We start from the raw sequence: 23080 nt of genomic DNA on the forward strand, positions 1-23080 counted from the left end.
CAGGTCAGAGTGAGCAACAGTACCAAATGGCTTAGTGGAATCGAAAATGAGAAGGAACCTAGGATTTAGTGATTCTGTGAAAGTGTGGTCTGCAAATGCCTAGCACAGCATCAGAATCACATGGAAGGCTTGTTAAAATAGTCTAACTATCTTAGGTAATTTTTCTGAATTGTAAAGTTAGATAACTTTATGGAGAGATAAGAAGAGTGGGAATGAGATATCAGAGCAGGTGGTTAACACTTCACATCTTAGAAAGAACCTGGGCCCCAAGGGCCTCAAGGCTGGGACATGTATACCATAGGAAGGTGGGTCTTAATAGGCCCCAGGATCTTACCAGGCCATCCTTTGGAAATTTTCTCTGAGAATATCTGACAGATTATCTTGGTCAGAGCACTGCAATGTTTGCTTTAAATAGTCTGTGTGAACGACTATACAAAAACAACTAAAAAAATTTTATGAGGAGAGAAAAATCTACCCTCACAAGACTCAAGAAATAAGAACTGGTGCTCCCCACCCTCCCTTCACAAGATACTTCTATTACAGAATGTAAAGACTAGTACAGACTTGCTGGGGATGAGCCTTCCATCCACTAGTGCCTTTACAGCTCCTGGGCCCAAGGTCCTCTCAGGTTCAAATCACTGTAAGCCCTCTGGCCCAAAGGAGGCGAAATGCCATAGTATGACTAAAGCATCCTGCTGCCTGCATGTTTGAACATCTGTCAGGGAGTTTAATTAGTGCTAGAAACAAAAATAAGAACAAGTTTCTGTATCCTAGGGAACTATTTGAAGAACAGTCCATTCCTCTTCTTCCCACAACTTCACAAATGCAGTGGTGAGGTTTACTTAGAATAGCTGGTGAACGAAAGGTTTTTAAAGGTTGGATTGACCAGAAAAGTCACTGTCATTAAATGTTGACTTTATATCAATGGAGATAAATAGGAAAATGCATCTAGGTAAAGGGTCAGGTTGGATATGGATAGAGAACAGAGTTAAAATTGTTTGGGAAAGTGGAGGATGTGCTCACGCTTGTTTTCTGTCTTCAAAAAATGAGTATATTCAACAATCTTTCTGTTTTGGTCCCCCAGAATTCTTCATTCTTGGATAGTCCAGAAGCGGACCTGCCACTTTGTTTTGAGCAAACTGTTCTGGTGTGGATTCCCTTGGGTTTCCTTTGGTTCCTGGCCCCTTGGCAGCTTCTTCATGTGTATAGATCCAAGATCAAAAGATCTCCTATAACCAAACTCTACCTTGCTAAGCAGGTATGGGAACTCCACTATTTTCTAATTACTTGGTACAGGATAGAGAGATTTTTTGGTGGTTAAAGTGTCTTTTCCCTATCTTTAATCAGCTTTCCTGAGACAGGTGCTCACTGGCCTTTTGTCATATTTCTTAGTTAAGGTAACTTTAATTGTTGCATAAGGATAGTGACTCTTGGGGCGCCTGGGGGGCTCAGTTGATAGTGTCTGCCTTCGGCTCAGATCATGATCTTGGGGTCCTGGGATCCAGCCCTGTCTTGGGCTCCCTGCTCAGCAGGGAGTCTGCTTCGCCCTCTCCCTCTGCCTCTACCCCTGATTCATGCTCTCTCTCTCAAATGAATGAATAAACTCTTAAAAAGTAAAAGGATAGGGGTGGGAGGATGGGTTAGCCTGGTGATGGGTATTAAAGAGGGCACGTTCTGCATGGAGCACTGGGTGTTATGCACAAACAATGAATCATGGAACACTACATCAAAAACTAATGATGTAATGTATGGTGATTAACATAACAATAAAATTTTTTTTAAAAAGTAAAAGGAAAATCTTATTGATATCAGACTCTTTAAACACCGATGATGAGTAAACAATCAAATAGTTATTGTCTTTTTAATATTTGAGAAGCAAATACTGGATGACCTGTCTTGAAACTATTTTAATAAATCAGGGGACTGTAATTCGGTTGGCACCTACAAGGAGGTGAAAATAAAATGCACCATTTTCTCTGTACCTCAGGTAATCCAGTCATCATTCATCTCCCATAACTTAGGTCTGAAATAAGGCTTCCATTTTCCCAAAGTCTTCCATGAGTCTGGACAGTCACTCACAGTAGAGTGAGGTAGGGTGAGTGCTCACAGTGACATGCCTGAGTAAGGAAATATGGAAAGGACAGGAGCTGCAGGAGAGAGCCCAAGAGGAACTAGGGGAGGAGACTGTCAGCCACGTGCACTGATTAATGCAGAAAGGGTCTTGTGGGAACCAAGACATTCAATTGAGTTTGAAAAGCCACCTCATAAACTCCACCATCTGCTTTTTGCACTAGTTTTTTTTGGTGGTGGTGGTGGTTTGTTTTTCCCTATCCGTCCTGATCTTTAAACAGGGTTTAATTAAAAATGCTAATTAGATTTGATGTTCTATGAGCACACATACCAATGACCTTAGGTTATCTGCAATCTAAATGGAAGGAAGGAACTTGGCCAAATGAAATGTGATTTTCATTGACACTCCAAGGCAGGGGCTGGTGGTGAGTTTTGTTGGACTCTGGATAGGAAAGAATGAAGTCCCTAAGAGTAGGTGCAGGGTCATTGTCTTCTTTGTTGATCCAAGTGCCAAGCACAGGGCTTAACACTCAGTATGAATTTGTTAAATGCTAATATTAAATGTCTCTAGAAGTAGAGGTTGAGTCAAGAATGTGTTAGATTCTGAACATTGAACAATATGCTTTAATACCCTTGGGAATGAGTTAGAGACTTCCAGGAAAAGGCTGGGTAATGAATAAATCAGTATCCTATCCTACTTATAATTATTAACTATAAGAACTTTTAACTTTTAGGGGCCCCTGGGTGGCTCAGTCATTAAGCATCTGCCTTCGGCTCAGGTCATGATCCCAGGGTCCTGGGATCAAGCCCTACATCAGGCTCCCTGCTCAGTGGGAAACCTGCTTCTCCCTCTCCCACTCACCCTACTTGTGTTCCTGTTCTTGCTCTCTCTCTGTCAAATAAATAAATAAAATCTTTAAAAAAAGAACTTTTAACTTTTAAAAAAACAGCTTTATTGAGATATAATTCACATATCATACAATTCACCCATTTACTTTTTAATTTAATTTAATTTATTTTTTTTTAAAGATTTTATTTATTTATTTGAGAGAGAGATGAGATAGAGAGAGCATGAGAGGGGGGAGGGTCAGAGGGAGAAGCAGACTCCCTGCCGAGCAGGGAGCCCGATGCGGGACTCGATCCTGGGACTCCAGGATCATGACCTGAGCCGAAGGCAGTCGCTTAACCAACTGAGCCATCCAGGCGCCCTAATTTAATTTAATTTAAATTCAATTAATTAACATATAGTATATTATTAGTTTCAGAATTAGAGTTCAGTGATTCATCAGTTATATATAACACCCAATGCTCATTACATTACATGCCCTCCTTAATGCCTATCACCCAGTTATCTAATCCCCCCACCCCACTCCCCTCCAGCAACCCTCAGTTTGTTTTCTATAGTTAGGAGTCTCTTATGCTTTTTCTCTCTCTCTCTCTACTTGTCTTATTTTATTTTTCCCTCCCTTCCCCTATGATCCTCTGTTTTGTTTCTTAAATTCCACATATGAGTGAAATCATATGATAATTGGCTTTCTCTGATTGACTTATTTCACTTAGCATAATTTCCTCTAGTTCCATCTACATCATTGCAAATGGTAAGATTTCATTTTTTCATGGCTGAATAATATTCCATTGTGTGTGTGTGTGTGTGTGTGTATACCACATCTTTATCCATTCATCTGTTGATGGACATCTGGACTCTTTCCATAGTTTGGCTATTGTGGACATTGCTGCTATAAACATTGGGGTGTAGGTGCCCCTTCAGATCACTACATTTGTATTTTTTGGGTAAATACCTAGTAGTATCATAAGTGGCTCTATTTTTGACTTTTTGAGGAACCTCCATACTGTTTTCCAGAGTGGCTGCACCAGCTTGTATTCCCACCAACAGTGTAAGAGGGTTCCCCTTTCTCTGCATCCCCACCAACATCTGTCATTTCCTGACTTGTTAATTTTAGCCATTCTGACTGGTGTGAGGCGGAATTTCATTGTGGTTTTGATCTATATTTCCCTGATGCTGAGTGATGTTGAGCATTTTTTCATGTGTCTGTTCACCATTTGGGTGTCTTCTTTGGAGAAATGTCTGTTCATGTCTTCTGCCCATTTCTTGACTGGATTCTTTGTTCTTTGGGTGTTGAGTTTGTTGAGTTCTTTACAGATTTCGGACACTAGCTCTTTATCTGATGAGACATTTGCAAATATCTTCTCCCATTCTTTAGGTTGTCTTTTGGTTTTGTTGACTGTTTCCTTTGCTGTGCAAAAGCTTTTTATCTTGATGAAGTCCAATAGTTCATTTTTGCTTTAGTTTCCCTTGCCTTTGGAGACTCAATTCACCCATTTAAATACAATTGTTTTTTTAGCATATTGATATGTACAACCATCACCATAATCAATTTTAGAACAGAAAGAAACCTCCTATCTCCCCATCCTCCTTAGTCCTAAGCAACCACTAACCTACTTGCTATCTCTATGGTTTCTCTATTTCAGACATTTCATATAAATGGAATCTTATAATAATATATGGTCTTTTATGGTTGGCTTCTTTCATTTAGCATAAGATTTTCAAGGTACATCCATATTGTAGCATGTGTCAGTACTTCATTCCCATTTTATGGCTGAATTATATTATATTATATGGATATAACCCATTTTGTCTAACCTTTATAAATACAAATCTCTATAGAGAAAAAGAAAATCAATGTATTGGTTATTTTTTTTTTTCCTGTAGCTAATAATCCACTCATCCTTGCTCATAGTCTCAGGAGCTCCATTCGTAATTTATACTCTACTTTTTTGTTCTCTACCCTGAGAGTAACAAGCACAAATTAGCTACCTCTTAAAAATTTCAAAATAATTGGTCTCTTCTCTAAAACAGACTGAAGTATAACTCCTCACACAATAAAACTTTACTTCTTCTATGAGAAACTTCTTGGCTCATTCCTCAACTTGATTTTATTTCTCCATTTCCTCTTCTACCTGCTTTTGGGCTGTTTCTCTCTGACTTTCCTGAACTGTCTATACTTGTCTGAACTAAGTCAGTTTGCTTGACCAAGGTGAGAGATTCTACAAGTTTGTTTGGTTAAAGGTACATTCTTACTGAAAGGACCTGATGCACAGTAGGTAATTGAATGAATTGAATTACAAAATAAATGAATGAATGAGCTTAATCCCAGGGAAATGAAAGAGGAATTTGGTTCTGGAGGTTGTGGAAGTGCTGAGGTCAGAGCAAGGAAGATGTGCAGCAAAAATAGACTTGGTGTTGAGCCAGCGAAATGTGGAAATCATCTTTAAGTGATTGCAGAATATTGCAGAATATAACAGAGGATTACAGGGCGTGTTCTGAAAAATTTCAGAGAGCAGGACCAAGATTAAGTGGGTGGAGATTATTCCAGGGAAGCCCACTTTGGCTAAATATATTGAAGGACTTTCTAATAATACTGACTTTTTGAAAATAAAATAGACTGCTGGGGGTCATATTCCCTGAAAATATTGATGCTGAAGTTAGACACTTATATGCCAGGGAAGTGGTAGAAATAGACACTCTGCAATGGATAGAAGATTCAACCAGAGTGCCTATCATTCATAAAACTCTGGGAAAAGGAGGACCTTGCAGAGATGGAGAGATATTAAATATGGCCAAACCACTCTCCTTTCTCTTTTAATACCAGTGAGATTGTGTTTCCTTAAGAAGTTTAGTAAATTCCATGCATGCTTGAAACCCCTCCAATAAATCAGAGATCAAAGACAAGGACTATTTAAGGACAACCATAATATTTCCCTGATCCTATTTAATAAAAGTGTGTGCATGTTTCTGATTATAAAAATAATGCATGGTTGAGCACCTGGGTGGCTCAGTTGGTTAAGTGTCTGCCTTTGGCTCAGATCATGATCGCAGTGTCCTGGGATCGGCCCCGCCATCAGGCTTCCTTCTCCGCGGGGAGTTTGCTTCTCCCTCTGCCTCTGCCTGCCGCTCCCCCTGCTCGTGCTCTCTCTCGCTGGCTCGCTCTCTCTGTAAAACAAATAAATAAAATCTTAAAAAAAATAATGCATGGTTATTGTAGAAAGTTTGGAAACTCTAGAAACAGGAAGCCAATTAAATCCATTGATCATTGTTATCACTCTGTATACTCCTATTAACATTTTGGTATGTTTCCTGCCACTCTTAAAAAAAAAAAAACTGAACAAAGAAACAGAAAATGAAAAGTAAAAGTCTCTTTCTCACCCTTCTATCTCCCAGTACCATTCTCCAGAGCCTTCATTTAAAATTATTTTGATGGTTACCTCTGTATCTGCAAATAATGTGTTCGTACCTGTATTTCTTGATCTAACACCTTTAAAAAAGATCTATTTCTGCCCTCTGTGAAAGACAAGGAATTCAGTTCATTGGCCCTACCCTCACCTTTCTTTTCTTCTTCTCCTCTTTCTCTCAGTCTTTTAATTTTGTATGATTGTTTTCAGTTCTTCTGTTGGTTACCCTTATTCCTAAAAATAATCTGCCATCAATTTTAGATTCTACATCTTGATACCTCTTTGTGTAAAATAAGAGAATTAGTGCCCCCACATTTCTTGGATCTGAAGAAGATCCTCATATAAAATTTTCAGAGAGAGCAACAATAAATAAATCCCAAAGTCCTTGCTTTCTGAAAATATTCATCTGGATATGGAATGCTAGCTTCAAAAACATTTTTTTAACTCTGAAAATGTTGCTATATTGCTCCCCAACATCCTGTGCTACTGAGTTATCTTCTGTAGAAGGTTTTATCCTCTTTATTCTTGACGTCCTGAAATTTCATGAGAGTCTGTTTAGATGGGTCTTTTCTCATGCAATGGGTTCAACACTTTCAACCTAAAGACTCGTGTCTTTCTTATCTCTGAGAAATTTTCATGTATTACTTCGTTTACTTTCTTACCTCCAATTTTGAAATTCCATCTCTTTAGAACTTCTTTTAGGTGGATTTTGGACACTGAATTGATTTTCCTTCTCAACTTCTCTCTTTTTTAAATTTCTTTTTCATTTTCACCTATGTTCTGCAATATTCCCCAATTTCTTTTCTTTCAGTCATCCTAAAGAGCCTTTATTTTTGCAATCATGGGTTTGATTTCTAAGAATTATCCTTAATTTCGGAATATACCTTTTTTAAAACATCAACCTATTAATGGATGCAATGTCTTTTCAGACCTCTCTTAGGACATTAATTTTAAAATAATTTAAAAGTATCTTCTGTTCATTTAATAATTTGTTTTATCCCAGAATCAGTTGTTCTGTTTAATTATCTTGGCTATCTTCTTTGTTGGTATTGGTTTTTCTCAACTTTCTTATGTTATTAGTGTTCTTTTTGCATTTATAAGCAAAGGACTAAGTTAATGAATATATGTGACTGGAGTAGACCCCTCTGCCATTCTGTAAGTCAGCTCCCCCCAAGCTGGCCTCTTCTTGCGGGGAGGACTGCCTTTGAGCTCTGAGTCCTGGACAACTGTGGGAGCTTCTGGCTTCTCCCAAGAGCTTCGGGACTTCTCCACCCTTACTGCATGCCTGCTGAATGAAGACGAGTTTACTCTGAACTTCAATTAAGACTCTGATTTCGGTCCTTTTTTTCCAGTCTTACTCGCAGCTGGGGCTGACCACAAAGAATAGATTTCTGTCAGTGCAAGATCTCACCTGTAAGTCATACCTGTGAGACAATAAAGAATTGATTCTCTTACATAACAAGAAGACCAGAAGCAGTGCAGCCCCAGGACTTATTACTTTAGAAGCTCAACAACCTCAGCAGATAGCTGATTATTTTCATCTTTTTTCTGATTGGCTCAGCCTGTCAAGCCAGTTATTAAGCTAACACATGATTGCAGGATGGCTGCAGCAGCTCCAGGTATCACACCCTCAAGTCTGTCCAGAGGCAGATAAAGATAGCAGACACTCCTATATACCACTTAAAAAAATAGCTCTATTGATACATAGTCTACATACCATAAAACACACCTGTTTAAAGTGTACATTTCAGTGGTTTTTAGTAGACTCACAAAAATGTGTGACCATAACCTCTAATTCCAGAATAGCTTCATTACTCCAAAAAGAAACTCAGTACCTATCACGCAGTAACAACCCATTCCCTCCCCTGTCATCCTTCTCCCTTAATCCTGAGCAACTGCTAATCTACTTTCTGTCTATGGGTTTGCCTATTCAGAACATTTCATATAATGGAATTATATACTATGTAGCCTTTAGCACCTGACTTATTTAACATAGCAAAATGTTTTCAAGCTTTCCTCATCTCTTTTTTTTTTTTCTTAGATTTTTATTTATGAGAGAGGGAGCACAAGTGGGGGGAGGGGCACAGGGAGACTGAGAAGCAGATTCCCCACGGAGCAGGGAGCCGATGCGGGGCTCAATCCCAGGACCCTGGGATTGTGACCTGAGCTGAAGGCAGACGCTTAACGACTGAGCCACCCAGGCGCCCCTCCATAAGCTTTTAAAATGCAAGACTATTCATCCACTTCACTGAGTTACCAGTTTTCATTTCCACCATTTCAAAGGGGTTTTTGTTTTTTCCAAATTGTCCATACTGTAGTCATTCAAAAAACAATACAATGTACCGGAGATGACTGAGAGGAAATTCCCACTAGTCGGCGACTGAGGGAATATTCTGCAACTAAATTAGTGGAGCTGAAGAGCCACTTTAAGCAAAAGGGCCGAGAGGGGGTGGTAGCTTGGGTGTTAGGACCGTGGGATACCGGGAGACTAAAGGACCCCTGGGGCATCGTGCAGGACCTTAGGATCTGTCCTTGCCCCGATGATCAATCAACCCAATGCTACAGTAGGTGCTCTGGTGGCTGACTTAAGTGAAACCAGGACAATCTGTCTGAAGGGAAATCAATTATACTTATTTGTAGAAGTTCAATAAGAATGTTTTCCTTGTAACACGACACTGTTGGAATGACTGGTTGTATTACCAAGGCCTTGACTGGAGTGTCCTATTTGAGAGAGACCTGCATAGACTCAGATGTGACCAGACAGCTTGAAGGAACTAAGGTTGACTTGATGGAGCCAATGAATGACCGTTGGAGAAAAAAAAAAAAAATCAGCCTGGTACCTTCCATATAGGGTTCCTGGGAGCCTTACCAGATAAGTAAGGAAGGTCAATTCCTGGCAAGTTCACAAGATTTTGGGGAAGAGAGGAAGTAACCCAAATCTATAAGCATTGCAGGGGAGTTAATAGCAAGTATTTGGCTTGGCTCTTGGCCTCAAAAGGCTGTTTAAGGCACAATCTGAAATCCCTTATGAAAAGTTCTAGCAGGGGCACCTGGGTGGCTCAGTCAGTTTAAAGGTCTGACTCTTGGTTTTGGCTCAGGTCATGTTCTCGCCGTTGTGGATCAAGCCCCCTGTTGGGCTCTGCACTCAGTGAGGAGTCTGCTTCAGATTCTCTTTCCCTTTCCCTTCCTTCCTCTCTCTCTCTCTCAAATGAATAAATAAAATCTTGGGGAAAAAAAAAAAAAGTTCCCACAAACCAAATTTAAAAGAACTCAAATGGCCAGTCACTATTCTTGCTGCACTTACGTAAATAGGCCAAGTTAAAACTGGGCTTGGTTTATAAACAACTTAGTCTTAACTTGGCTGCCTTTGAGGGTGATTTTTAGAGAGGAAAAAAATGTTTCAGTAACATATCTTTATGGCTATTAGATTCTAGTTCTGACTGTCTTGAATGTTTATTGTTTACCTATAAAACTAGCCTGGATTCTGAATTCTTCTGGTTTCCTTGTATATCTGGCTACTTATCTACCAGATTGCTTGCATACTATGGACCTGCCTTTGAAAGCCCACCTGCAGGACCGCCTCCTGAAATGACCCCATTCACTGTTTAATTGAACTGACCTAATCGACCCTGATGTGAAATACAGAATAAGATGCTACAACCACCCACGAAAGTTCCAAAATAATGGCTCTATGAAGGGTGGGGGTTCAACTTACTACTAAGGAATATCTTTAATTGGATGCAAGGCTGTTTCATTCTTCAAATTCTGATCTATACCCATTTTCAGCAAGAAGAAGATAGGGTGGTTGTCACCCCATCTCTCCAGAATGAGGAATGATGAAAAGCAGGGGTGGTATTGGCTCATGGGGCCAAAACATCTACCAGGTTATTGCTGAAATAAGATTTTCCATGTCTATTGCCCATAGAGCATTTGTCTCTTGAGCTTAGCATTGCTGATGTTCCCTCCTGTTGCATCAGGAAATAGCTTCCTGTCATGGGCTACCTCTTGGGTTGAAATTCACAGTCGCTTCAGCTGTTGGGTCTGAGGAAAGGACCCGTTTAGCGGGCCTGGGGGATCTTGCATTGCTGTTTGTATTGCTGCTGTGACCTAGGAATGCAAGTCATCTCCTGCAATCTGGCTCTAGGGTCATAGTGAAGTATGCTGTGCAGGTATTGTGTGGGCCATAAAGATGTTGGGGATGGAATGTAGGAGTGTAGACAACACTGACTCATCTTTGGCCCTCCATTTGTTCTCCCCTCTGGCTACTGTAGATAACCAGTAGAGAGCCATTGGGTGCAGAGGTAGTACCACTTTAGATAACTACCCTGTGACCTCACCAGCATGCCCCTCGCTCTATGAAAGCTGGAGATTAAGGACTGGGTGGCTGGCAAAAATGAGCGGGGGGAATTTGGGGTGGAAAATAGCTGCATAGTGCCCTTTGTTGTACATCCATCCACCTACCTGATTACCCCTGTCGGTAAGTTAACTGAATAATACTGTGTAAATGGTATAGAGTGGCTTGCATCGTTTTTCCATATGAAAGCACCTTCTCAGTCTGGAGGATACATTACCGACCCTCCTCCACCTTCTAATAGCTACATAATCATCACATGAGAATACCATAACTTATTTTAACAACTCTTGCAGCATTAATTCCTCCCAACAAACCTCTCCACCACTGTTTTGGGTTATTTTAGATTTTATAAATACTTTACTACTAAAACTAAGACTCTGGTTAACATTCAGTGCATAAGTATTTGCCTGAAATTCAGAGTATTTCCTTAGAATGGCTTCCTAGGAGTAGAATGACTATATCAAAGAATGTGAGCAGTTTAGGCTTTTGAAAAATTAGAAAATATTTATAATTTAGGAAGCTTTTTGCCGATTTATATTCTCACTAAAAGTGTGTTAAAGTTTGTCTCTGCACCCTTGCCAGCACTGGGTCTAACCTATTTTTCTTTTATATGTAAAAATGGCATCCTATTGTTTCACTTTGCATTTCTAGAAGTACTTATGCAATTGATGTTTAATTGGTTGAGCATATTTATGAATTGTATGAAATGGTATATCATTATAATTTGAAAATGCACTAATTATCAGGTTAAGCATCTGTTCCTATGTTTAAAAGCCATGGTTTTTTTTTTCCTTTAAATTTTCCATCCTATGCCTTTTGCACTGGATTGTTTGTTTTCATCTTTTTTTTTAAAGATTTTATTTATTTATTTGACAGAGAGAGACACAGCGAGAGAGGGAACACAAGCAGGGGGAGGGGGAGAGGGAGAAGCAGGCTCCCCGCAGAGCAGGGAGCCCGACGTGGGACTTGATCCCAGGACCCTGGGATCATGACCTGAGCTGAAGGCAGTCGCTTAACTGACTGAGCCACCCAGGTGCCCTGTTTGTTTTCATCTTGAAATGCTTTGTAGGAGTTCCTTATAATGTAAATTGTTCTTTTTGATATGGATTGCTCAGTATATTTCTAATCAATATGTAAGAGCTTAATATATGGAAGCCTGTGGCAAGGCCTATTCTTTTTCCTTGGCCTAGGGAGCTGGTTAGTAGTCTCTTCACCTGTTCTCCTCAAGTCCTCCTTGACTGGGTGCTTTAGCTCCACCTTGCTCTATTTTATGCCCAATTTACCTAAAGGCAAACATATCTTACCACTTCAAAAGCTGTTATTTTTTTTCCAGAAAAAACCTCAGTGTCATGTAAGAAAGCACAATATAGTATATTGTGTGCTTGAGAAACGCATTCTCTTTATCAACATGTCTTTGACTTTATGCCTTGCTAAATAACCACACTAGTCCTACTACAGATGCATTCATCTCCCTCACTGGTTGGTTTTCATTACAAGCAGCCCAGTATTTCTGCCTGAACCATTCTGGATGAATGAGACATGGGAATGAGTAGGGATAGATGATGGGAGTTGAAGAGATGGGGGTAAAGGAGATGGTCCTAAAGATCCTCATTTTGAGGCCTAAGATTCTGGTGGACCTCCTCACTGGAAGTAGTAATTTTTTATCCTGATGGGTGGAGGTGATGCTTTAGAATAATACAATGTGTAGCATGTCTTATGAACTCATAGGACAAATATTGATTGGCTTGGAGTCCTCCTAGGGTGACATAGTCACAATTGTTTGCAACATTAACTTCAAACGTTGTCTGGGGAAGAGGCTGGGAATAACCAAGGAAATGGGAATATGACCAAGGAAACTGGAAATCCCAATTGGGGTAAGGGGGCTCCCTTTTTCAATCTATTTTTATTAGTTACCTATTGTTGTATAACAAATTACTCCAAAACTTAGCAATTAAAAAAACCACATTTCGTACATTTTCCATGGATCAGAAATTTGGGAGCTGCTTCCCTGGGTTCTGCTTCAGGGTTTCTCATGGCCTTGCAGCTGATATGCTAGCAGAGACTAAGGTCATCTGAAGGCTTGACTGGAGCTAGAGCATCTGATTCTAAGATGACTCACTCACATGGCTGTTGGCAAGAGGTCTCAGTTACTTACCAAGTGGATCTCTCCATAGAGCTACTGGAGTGTCCTCACGATGGCACTGATAGCTCTTCCTGAAGTGAGTGATCTGAGAAAGAGAATGGGGCAGGCATCTTGTTTTTTATGACCCTCTACCATATTCTATTCTTTAGAATTGAATCACTAAGTTAATGCTCGCACTCAAGGGGAGGGGTACCAAGATCTACTTTTTGAGGGGAGGAATATCAAAGAATTTGTGAACACAGTTTAAAACCATCACACTCAACATTCCTCAAAAACCTATCCTAGCATACATTGAACTTCATCTGTTATCAGGAACCATTCTATTCTAAAGCATGATATCCTCTTAACAGTGGTCTTTTTCCTTCTCAGGTGCTTGTTGGGTTTCTTCTTATTCTAGCAGCCGTAGAGCTGGCCCTTGTACTCACAGAAGACTCTGGACAAGCCACGGTCCCTGCCATTAGATACACCAATCCAAGCCTTTACCTGGGCACATGGGTAAGTCCTACCCCCACTCCTGTCCTGTTTATCCTCTTCCCTCTTCCTATTCATAGTTATCTAGTTGAAATGTACTCTTTTGGAATAAAATTAAGTCAATTTCATCTACCTTTTTTGAGGGGCCTATGATGAGGCAAAACTTGGTTGTAATGGGGTTGAATCAAATTTTAGTTTTGTATATTCTTTTGAGCACTAACTTATAGATCCTTCTCCCTAGTGTAAATACTAACTTTGATGCCTAAGATATGTATCTTATGCCCTCCTATCTTTCCACCTAATAATTATACATGAGTGAGTGGCAGGCCAGCCGAGGCAGAGACCCACGCTCTGGCAGGCCCAGGAGGTCAGTGCCATGACCCTGTGCCACTTCTGGAATGGTTCACCCTGGCCTACTTCCTCTACTTCATCACCTACAAGCACTGTGGCCTGAGTGCAATGCCTTCTGGAAGTGCGTGCAGGCCAGGGTCACCTACCTCTTCATGCAGCTGTGCAAGATGCTATTCCTGGCCTTGTTTTTCCCCACCTGGGAAGGTGGCATCCCTGACTTCTTTGGGGTGTCATGAAGGTCAACATGGATGTGGCAGGCCTGTTAGGCCTAAACCTTGTCATGTCCTGGAATGTATGCAAGGGGGAATACAAGATCATGTTACTGCCCTAGGCTGGGCCATGGCCATGCTCATTATGTCCCACTGCATCCCATCTGAGTTGGAGCCCAGGGCATGGAGTTTGACTGGAAGGACATCCAGAAGACCATGGACTCCAACATCAGTCTGGTCCATTACATCATCTCATCTGCCCAGGTCTGGATGATAACACGCTACCACCCATACCTCACTTTTCAGCCATCGGTACTCCTACTGATGCTCCTTAGCATCTGTGAGGCCTTTGTCATGGAGACCTTTGTCCATCTCTGTTCCCTGGGCAGCTGGACAGCACTCTATGGCCCTGTATGTCACCGTTGTCAACATGCAGTCCTAGACTTGGTGTCCCAAACATTCACACACCCTTTCCCTGCCTCCAGGCTTCAGTGAAGTAAACAGTATTTGGAAAGTAAAAAATAAATAAGTAAATATACATATACACACATGAAAGCCAAGTTTCTTGATGTAAAAGAATTTTCTAAATGCGTAAATATTATTCTTAAATTGACTAATGACTCATCAATGGATCCCTGAGTCTAGAGTTGTTTGTATAAACTCGATAACAGAAGCTGCTATCTCTCCTGCAGGCTTGGTTTTTGGGGAGGCCTGCACAGTGTTTTAAAAACAACTGAATTAAAAATAAATAAATAAATAAAAACAACTGAATTAGTTACTACCATTTTAAAAGAGGAAGGTGCCACATAACTATTTGGATTATCTAAACTTTCTTGAAAAATCAGAATGCCTGGTATCTATGGGCCTATATCCCCATAGGGCAATGGTCAGCCATTGTGTGTGCATCTCTTCCCAATGCTGTGTTTAGTGACAGTGTGTTGGGGCTTGAAATCTACCACGGTAGTAATATCTATAGCACAGAAATGAACAAATGCTACTAATCATGGCTTTGTTTCAGAATGGTAGTTTACAAACTCAGCACTGAGTCTAGGAAATGAACACTTACTATATTTAAGTGAGATGTTACAAGGCAAGCTTTTTTTTTTTATTGCTTAGTTTGATATTATTAGAAAATCACATAGACAAGTTGCACCTGTCCAGCAGAAACTGCCTCCCAGGTGGACTACTGCAGCACCTGAAATGAACTTCCTTGGGTCTTGAAAAGACTTTTCTGTCTCCCAAAGTAACTCCATTAAATGCAGAATGTGACCCTCTGTCTCCTTGGCTAACTCCCCACCCAAGTGTGATGGGGAGATGGGGTGGGGAAGGGATTCCCAGGAAGAGCACAGATGCCCTAAAAGAAGAGGTTGGATTGTATCAGGGAGGAAGTCTACAACTTGGCATTTGTGTGCTTTCTGCTTGGCCAGATTAGTTCTAACAATCTCCTCCTCTAACCCACCATTCTTTCCCTGTCTCTCTGGCCTCTTTCTTGCCTCTCATCCTTGGTGACAGTATTTTTCAGAACTTGTGAATTTCTCTCCAGCTCCTGGTTTTGTTGATCCAACATAGCAGGCGATGGTGCATGCAGAAGGATTCTTGGTTCCTGTCCCTATTCTGGATTCTCTCAATACTCTGTGGCATTTTCCAATTACAGACTCTGATCCGGACACTCTTAAAGGTAAGGAGGAAAGAGAGGGTGACTTGAGAAGGTAGTGGTGATCAACTTCTAAGAGTGAATGGCATAGAGTCCGTTGAACTCTGGGATAGAACTTGTTTAGGGGATTTGATGATAGGCTTCAATCACAAGCATTGACCTATGTGGGCCATTTAGACTTAATTTGGAAAAAGGCTCATTTTCTTTGTTTTTTGTTGTTGTTTTTCCTCCCCATAGGGCAGCAGTTCTAACCTGGCCTATTCCTGCCTGTTCTTCATCTGCTATGCACTGCAGATCCTGATCCTGATCCTTTCAGCATTTTCAGAAAAAGATGCCTCATCAACTGTGAGATTCTAAATATGCCCATCTCATGTATTATTTCATTGGATGGTATTTTGACACATGTAACTTTGAGATGCCTAGGCCTCATGGGGGTCCCACTAGCCCAGAATATAGCCGTGTGGACCATTTATGGCTTAAGGAAACCAAAGTGGCTAGCGTACAGAAATACTCTTTTATGAGTATGGAAATACTTTTACATTGACCTGCCAATCTTCAGCCTGGACAATTCATTCACCTATCTATGCCAGAAAATCTTATTTTTCCTGGTGACTTTAGGGTCTCCAGATAAACCTATGTCATTCAGTCTACTTCAGTCTTATGTCTACTTTTTAGCAAAGCATACCTAGAAAAAGTCAGTTTCCAATTTTAGAGTCCCACAAAGTTCCTGTTTCAAGCTGATTTACTTTTTGATTTTGTGTGTGTGTGTGTGTGTCTTGCAGAATCCATCATTCACAGCCTCATTTCTGAGTAGCATTACATTTAGTTGGTATGACAGGTAAGAAATGCCTGGAGTGTGGGTTGTCCCTATCCCTACCCCCTCATTCTTCTGAAAGTGATGGAATTATTAATTTTAAAAAATGCTTCCCAAGGCCTCCATTTCTCCTCTACTTGGAGTCTGAGAATGTTGACTTAATAGATCTATTTATTTCAGACTGAGATGTGGAGGAGAGGGTGGAGGGGGCTTTGCTCTTGGTGGCCTGGGGGTTCCATGGGGAAAAGGAAGGATGTTAGGAAAAAGGCAGAAGGATAAGAAGAGGGACGTTTGGGGGTAGGCAGTGTGTCACAATTCGAAGGGTAAGAGATGCACCAGCTGGCCTGGGCTACCAAAGGATCTGCAGCAAGCTCTCTTGGCCTTTGCAGTTCTATGGATCCCTTGGCAGCTGGTACTGCCTGTGAACCCCTTCTCAGATAATGATTTCAGCACATAAAGAAAAAGACACAGGTTACAAAGGAAACCAAATATATTGAAATAAAATCACTTAAATTAAAAAAAAAAACAGAAACAAATTTGTGATGTAACCCAAGCGCTTCTTTACACACATGTTAAATGACGAGATCTAGTGAAGGAGCGATAGGGCTAATAATGACCACAATCTCAAAGTAGCCCTGAGTGTACATGTACCATGAAAACACTGTGGTGTCCCCTGGTGTCAGAGGAACGTGCAGTCCTGTTTCCAGCTGTCTGGTTGCCTCCATTCATGTTCTAAGGAAAGGCTAGATTTCAGTTAGAAGCTGGTGAAAATAAAGATGTAATTTATTTTGTATCCATGTTCTCAAACACCAGGTTGGTGGGCCCTGATCTAGAGAGAGAGCATAGAGGAGGCCTCCAGGGCTGCTCAGTTCCTTAAAGGCATCGTGAAGGCCCCTCAGGGAGATGCCGATGCAGAGAGGCAGCCAGTGTTCGAGGAGGAAGGGGCAGGAGGACGTGATGCTCTTTTGGCTTTTAATTCAGTCGCACTGCTCCTCTTGCCCTTCTCGTCTTATTCCACATTCCATCACCTCTCCCATCGGTTTTCCGCCCTCCCCACGCCTCTGTCAAGTGTAAAGGGCCAGGAGATGGAGCAATGGGCCTCCTCCCATCCTTTGTCCCTCCATCTCTGAACTGAGGCGGGGGGGCAGGTTTTGACAGAAGCAGCAAGGGGACTGCCCCTGACCCAGCCTGTAGGGTCTCAGCCTGTTGATCGCTCTGGTTCCAGCATCATTATGAAAGGCTACAAGCAACCTCTGACACTTGAAGATGTCTGGGATGTTGATGAAGAGATTAAAACCAAGGCACTGGTCAGCACGTTTGAAAAACATATGGTAGGAGAGCTGCAGAAGGCCAGGAAGGCGCTCCAGGGACGGCAGCGGAGGAAGGCCTGGAGGGCCTCTGGAGATGGGCTGCGTGGCTTGAACAAGAATCAGAGTCAAAGCCAAGATATCATTGTCCTGGTAACATTTCCATCAGTGTCTGTGTGAATGTGCTCTAGGTTTCAGGCATGAGGATATCCGTGTCCTAGTGATTCTGTCCTTATATTTTGATAGCCCTGTATACACTGCAGTGCATTTTATGTTATTTGTAGTAGCTATAATACTAATAATACCTTAGTGATGGATACATTTGGGTAGAATGTGCTATTCTCTCTCTTTTGGGGTATATTTGAAATTTTCCATATCTTTAAAAATAGAAAAATAGGGGGCACCTGGGTGGCTCAGTCCATTGAGCATCTGCCTTCGGCTCAGGTCATGATCCCAGGGTCCTGGGATCGAGTCCCGCATCGGGCTCCCTGCTCAGCGGGGAGCCTGCTTCTCCCTCTTCCTCTGCCTCTCTTTCTCTCTCTGTCAAATAATCTGAAAAAAAAAAAAAAGAAAAATAGTACCTTAGCATTACCAGAAGTTGCACTTTGGTGGGCTTTAGCACTAGCAGCTAATTTACTTATTTATTCACTCAAAAGTATTAAGTACCAAGTGTCAGACTATTCTGGGCACTGGGTACAAGGAATAGCCTGAAAGAGTCCTCTTTAGAGAGCTGGGAAATAATAAACCAATACAGGTTACTCTCTAAGAGTAATACATGTTATTAAGAATGTATAAAACATGTTAATGTCTTTGCAGTGAAGTGCCTTTAGGGTCATAGGAGAGACTCAGAGTGGTGTCACTCAGAGGAGGTGTCACTTGAGCAGAGACCCAAAGTCTGAGAAGAGCCCACCTGGGGGACCATCAGAAGGCAGTGTAGGGGCGCCTGGGTGGCTCAGTTGTTAAGCGTCTGCCTTCGGCTCAGCTCATGATCCCAGGGTCCTGGGATCGAGCCCTGCGTTGGCTCCCTGCTCCACGGGAAGCTTGCTTTTCCCTCTCCCACTCCCCCTGCTTGTGTTCCTGCTCTCGCTATCTCTCTCTCTCTGTCAAATAAATAAATAAAATCTTAAAAAAAAAAAAGAAGGCAGTGTAATCCCGTCCAAGGGAGCAGTGGTGTGAGGCTAAGGGAACACAGTTTGTTCAGAGAACTGCAAGAAGGTCCTGGGGCATGGACAGAGAGGCTGAGTAGGGGGTGCTCAGGGCAGTGGATAGGGACCGTGCTGTGTAGACCCTTGTGGACCATGGTAAGGAGTCTGGGTTTTATTTTACGAAGGATGGGAAGCCAGTGGAAGGTTTTGAACAGAAGAGTAATGGGATCAGATTTGTACTTTTAAAAGCATGTTTGGGCTGCCGCCAGGAGGACAGATGGTTGGGGTGCAAGAGTAGAAACTGGGGGGCAGGCTGGGGCAGTTGCCCGGGCAAGAGAGACTGATCAGATGGGGTCTCAGTGACAAAGTTACAAGAGGATGTCACTGGTAGAAAAATCTGGAAACTAAGGCTGAGAAGCTGAATTGGAGGCCTGATGGGCCCCTGGAGAACGTAATGAAGAGGCCAGATCACAGGAAGAGGAAGAGGCTGGTGAGGGAGCAGGAATGCCCCAGTACTGGATGCTCAGATGGGACAGTGGAAGTTGTGCCCTCACAAAGGACCGCTAGCGGCAGGGCTTGAAACAAATGTGCTGTTTCACAGGTAGGAAGCCAGAAGCCCCAAATCAAAGTATCAGCAGGGCCACGCTCCTTCCAAAACCCGGAGGGCAGAAACCTTCCTTGCTTCTCTTGCCTTCTAGTTGGGCTGTTCTTTGGCTTGTGGAGGCATCGCTCCAATCTCTGGCCATCTTCTCTCTGGCTCTGAGGCTCTTCTCTTATAAAGACACCAGTCCTATTGGACTAGGGCCCACCCTAAGGACCTCAGCTTGATTACATCTGCAGAGACCATATTTCCAAATAAAGGCACATTCTGAGGTACTGGGGGTAAGGGTTTCAGCATCTTTTGGGGGCACATAATTCAACCCATAACATCCCACAACAACCACAAGCAGAAACAAACAAAAAGGCTCTGAGTATCAAAAATACGTATCCTCATGTCCATGCCTTTCAGTCTCTGGGATTACCCTGCAGGCCCCCTACTTAGGGTCTATTCTTTGTTTTGTTTTGTCTTGATGTGGTATTCTCACCAGCTTAGTGGTCTGGTTTTCTCACCCAAAATAGATTAGGAGTATCAGGGTGGGGGAAAGGAACCAGTGATGGCAGCTGAAAGGGTGGGTGGTGACCAGGCAGTGAGAAGACCAAACTCTGTACAAAGAAAGCAACAGGACTCGGGGGCTTAACACTCTGGAGCCGAGCAGTGCAAGACAAAGTTTTACACCACATGGCTCTGTAAGCTCTGTTGGTGTTTGGTTTTATACCTAGGAAGAAGTTAAAAAGAAGTCTGGGACCACAGAAGACTTTCCCAAGTCCTGGTTGGTCAAGACTCTCTTCAAGACTTTCTACATCATGCTCTTGAAATCATTCCTCCTGAAGCTGGTGCATGACCTCCTCATGTTTCTGAGTCCTCAGCTGCTGAAGTGAGTCCTGGGCCTTGGCTCTCCCTTCAGGGCCTCCTCTGCCACTCTCCTCCTTGCTGGCCCCTTGGATATGCAGGCAGGAGCTTATTATTCAATTCCCATTGTTTAAAATGCTGATAATATTCTTCCACCTTATCGTGTGTTCATGAAAAGCACAAGGCAATTTTCAGCATCTAAAATGCTAGGTCTTCCCTCGTTTCTACATCCCTTCCCTCCCAGGAAGCCAGATACTTGTTAGGAGCTCTTGTTAAACAGAACTGATAAGGGAGGAGCCATGCCCAAGAGGCGGGCAGCACAACGCAAGAGAGCCTCGTACCTGGTGTCTGTAACCCCATCTCTACAGCCGCAGCCTTCGGTGGGAGGTTCAGCTTAATCATAACAAGACTTCACAGTCTGCTGGAATCTCTGGGATGAATTCTCCTCTATGGGAAGTTCTAACTTGCATTGGATACATGTCTTAATTACTTTTCAGGCTTGATTTGTCCAAGAACATATCCACTTCTCCCACACAACTTCTTTCACCAGGGGGCGGGGGAAGGCAGGGCCAAAGCCCTGCAGCAGCATGTGCGAGGAGCATTTCATTCATTATCCGGCTCACAGCCATGGGTCATCAACTCGAACCTTTTGCTGCTTGCTGCCAGCCCTGTAAGCAAAAGCAAGAGCACTGACACAACTGTGGAGTTCAGGTCTTCCAACAGCTTTGGACAATTCTGGTCACTTTTGTTAACTACAGGGCAGGGGTAGGGTAGCCGGCTGTGCATGGAGAGTGTGAAGAGTCCTTGGAGACCTGACGGGCAGCAATGACTTGGTTTTGTTTGGGCAGATTGCTGATCTCCTTCACAAATGACCGAGACGCACATGTGTGGACCGCATATCTCTATTCAGTCCTCTTCTTTGTTGTGGCCCTCATCCAGTCTCTTTGCCTTCAGTGCTACTTTCAAATGTGCTTCAGGCTGGGTGTCTCCGTACGGACAACCGTCATGGCGTCCATATATAGGAAGGTGAGTGGCTTGCGTCAGACCTCACTGAAGAAAATCCCCTTAAATGCGAGCATTTATTCCAAGCCCGAGAAAGATTTGATGGAAGTGATAACTGATCTTAACACTTGATTCTGACGAACCAGATAGCCTCCTTTGGATTTTTCTTTGCAAACTGTGGAAAAGTGGATTCACAGGCCTAGGGCATGTGTGTGTTCAGGGACGCAGGGGAGGATGTACTCCAGAGGAAACCCGGCAAGCTGGTCTCCGCCCTGGATCTGCCTTTCAGCCTTGAAGGCTTGCATACCTGTCCCTCTCTTCTTGCCTCTCTTGACAAAGTGAGAACACGTTGGAAAAGATGTAAGATTAGAGTGCTCCCTTTGGCAGCACATGTACTAAAATTGGAAAGAATGCAAGATCAGAAACGAAGCTGACCCATGGCAAACTCTTAAAACCACCAACATTTAAACTGGATACTACATGAAACTGGGTTCGTAAGACTTCGTGCATCCATCTCGGTGACAATTTTGCCATAGACTAGAATGCTCTGTGGGCCAGGGCTCCATCTCCCCGGACCCACTTTTGCCTAGAGACTGCTTTTTCTAATCTTTAGCATCTGCCCACCCCTTCTCTGCCTGACTGCCTGACTCATTTTTTCACTTTGTAAACACATGCTCTCTGGTTACTGAGTTCTGCAGACTTGGGAACTTTCCCATTTCTATATGATGATTTTGCTAATCTTCCCTCTGATGTTTGCTTTTAACATTTAACTTTCTCAGAGCCACTGTATTTTCCTTATGTCCTAGATTCAAGGTGAAATATCATTTTGTCCCTTGAAAATAGAATCAATCCTATCTCAATAAAAAATAAATAAAAAGAAATGAGAATAGAGGAGTTACCGTCAGTGACTACAAGCCTGAGGAAAAAATTCATACACGAGGAGCTAGGACTTTTTATAGAATAGAACATTAAACACCAATTGCGTTTTCTTCCTCTCTTTCTTGGACCATTAGAGTGTTCCATCATAGTGATTTCTCTATGATGGTTCCTGGTTTTCTCCTTTGCATTTGTCTGTTAAAACTAATGTGTCATTGTCTTCCCTGAGCAGATGTTGACTCATCCAGAGACCCAGACAGGTAGTCCAAAATGTCTTTAGATCAGAAGTCTGGTCCAGTCTTTTGAACTCCTGAGTAGCCTCACACTGGAATTTGTCTCTCCCCACCACCGCCACCCCCCCTCCCCCCCCCCCACGGCTGGTTTTTAATCCCCTTATTTCTTTTGGAGATACTGGATTTCTACTTGTTTGCAGGATACAGGGTCCCTAACTAGGCTATATCAGCCATTTCTGTGAATGTACACTTTTACAGTTGTGGTGATTCATTCCCACTATTTTTGATTCTTAATATATGCCAAGTTTTACAACTGTTACAATCCATAAAGAATTTGTAAAATGGAACCCTATTAGACTTTCATTCAAATAAATATCGCTACCAAGAATTGAAAATTGATTTCCTATGTTTAGACAATGCTTCATTTATGAAATGCTATGAAACATTTTTTTATATCGATTATCAATTCATGGCCCTGTGAAGTAACTGCATTCTCCCTATTTTACAGAGAAGTAAGGCTTAGGTCATTTCAATACCTACAATCACATAACCAGGTCTTGCCCTCAGATAAGGGCTCCTGGCACTAAATTAATGTCCTTTCTACTGTATTGAGATTTTTATTGAGAATAGAAAAATGATGACCTTGAAGGATAATTTTTTTGGCTTTTTGGTTTGTTTTGGGGAAGGGGGTGTTTTTGCTCTCCCATACCAAAAGGGAGACATAGCAGTGGACTGATGTCTCTAAAACCT

General features: G+C 42.2%; 1 protein-coding gene and 1 pseudogene across 2 annotated transcripts in view; both read left to right on the forward strand.

Annotated features, from left to right (window-relative positions):
• Window positions 1–969: 969 nt before the first annotated feature.
• Window positions 970–23080, forward strand: part of ABCC2 (ATP binding cassette subfamily C member 2) — a 57019-nt gene continuing 34908 nt past the window's right edge. The window contains exons 1-8 of the mRNA XM_045878609.3: window positions 970–1258; window positions 13188–13313; window positions 15393–15527; window positions 15741–15848; window positions 16286–16341; window positions 17543–17777; window positions 20090–20244; window positions 21068–21245. Coding sequence (XP_045734565.2) covers window positions 1046–1258; window positions 13188–13313; window positions 15393–15527; window positions 15741–15848; window positions 16286–16341; window positions 17543–17777; window positions 20090–20244; window positions 21068–21245 — 1206 coding nt within the window. The 5' untranslated portion in view covers window positions 970–1045. The remainder of the gene's footprint in view (window positions 1259–13187; window positions 13314–15392; window positions 15528–15740; window positions 15849–16285; window positions 16342–17542; window positions 17778–20089; window positions 20245–21067; window positions 21246–23080) is intronic.
• Window positions 13666–14445, forward strand: LOC123845603 (BOS complex subunit TMEM147-like; annotated as a pseudogene). The gene has a single exon (XR_008506388.2). The product of XR_008506388.2 is annotated as a BOS complex subunit TMEM147-like (transcript).

The sequence above is a fragment of the Mirounga angustirostris genome, unplaced genomic scaffold (assembly GCF_029215605.1).
Source record: "Mirounga angustirostris isolate CCGP_5_RB_7025 unplaced genomic scaffold, mMirAng1.0.hap1 SCAF_6, whole genome shotgun sequence".
Taxonomy (NCBI): Eukaryota; Metazoa; Chordata; class Mammalia; order Carnivora; family Phocidae; genus Mirounga; species Mirounga angustirostris.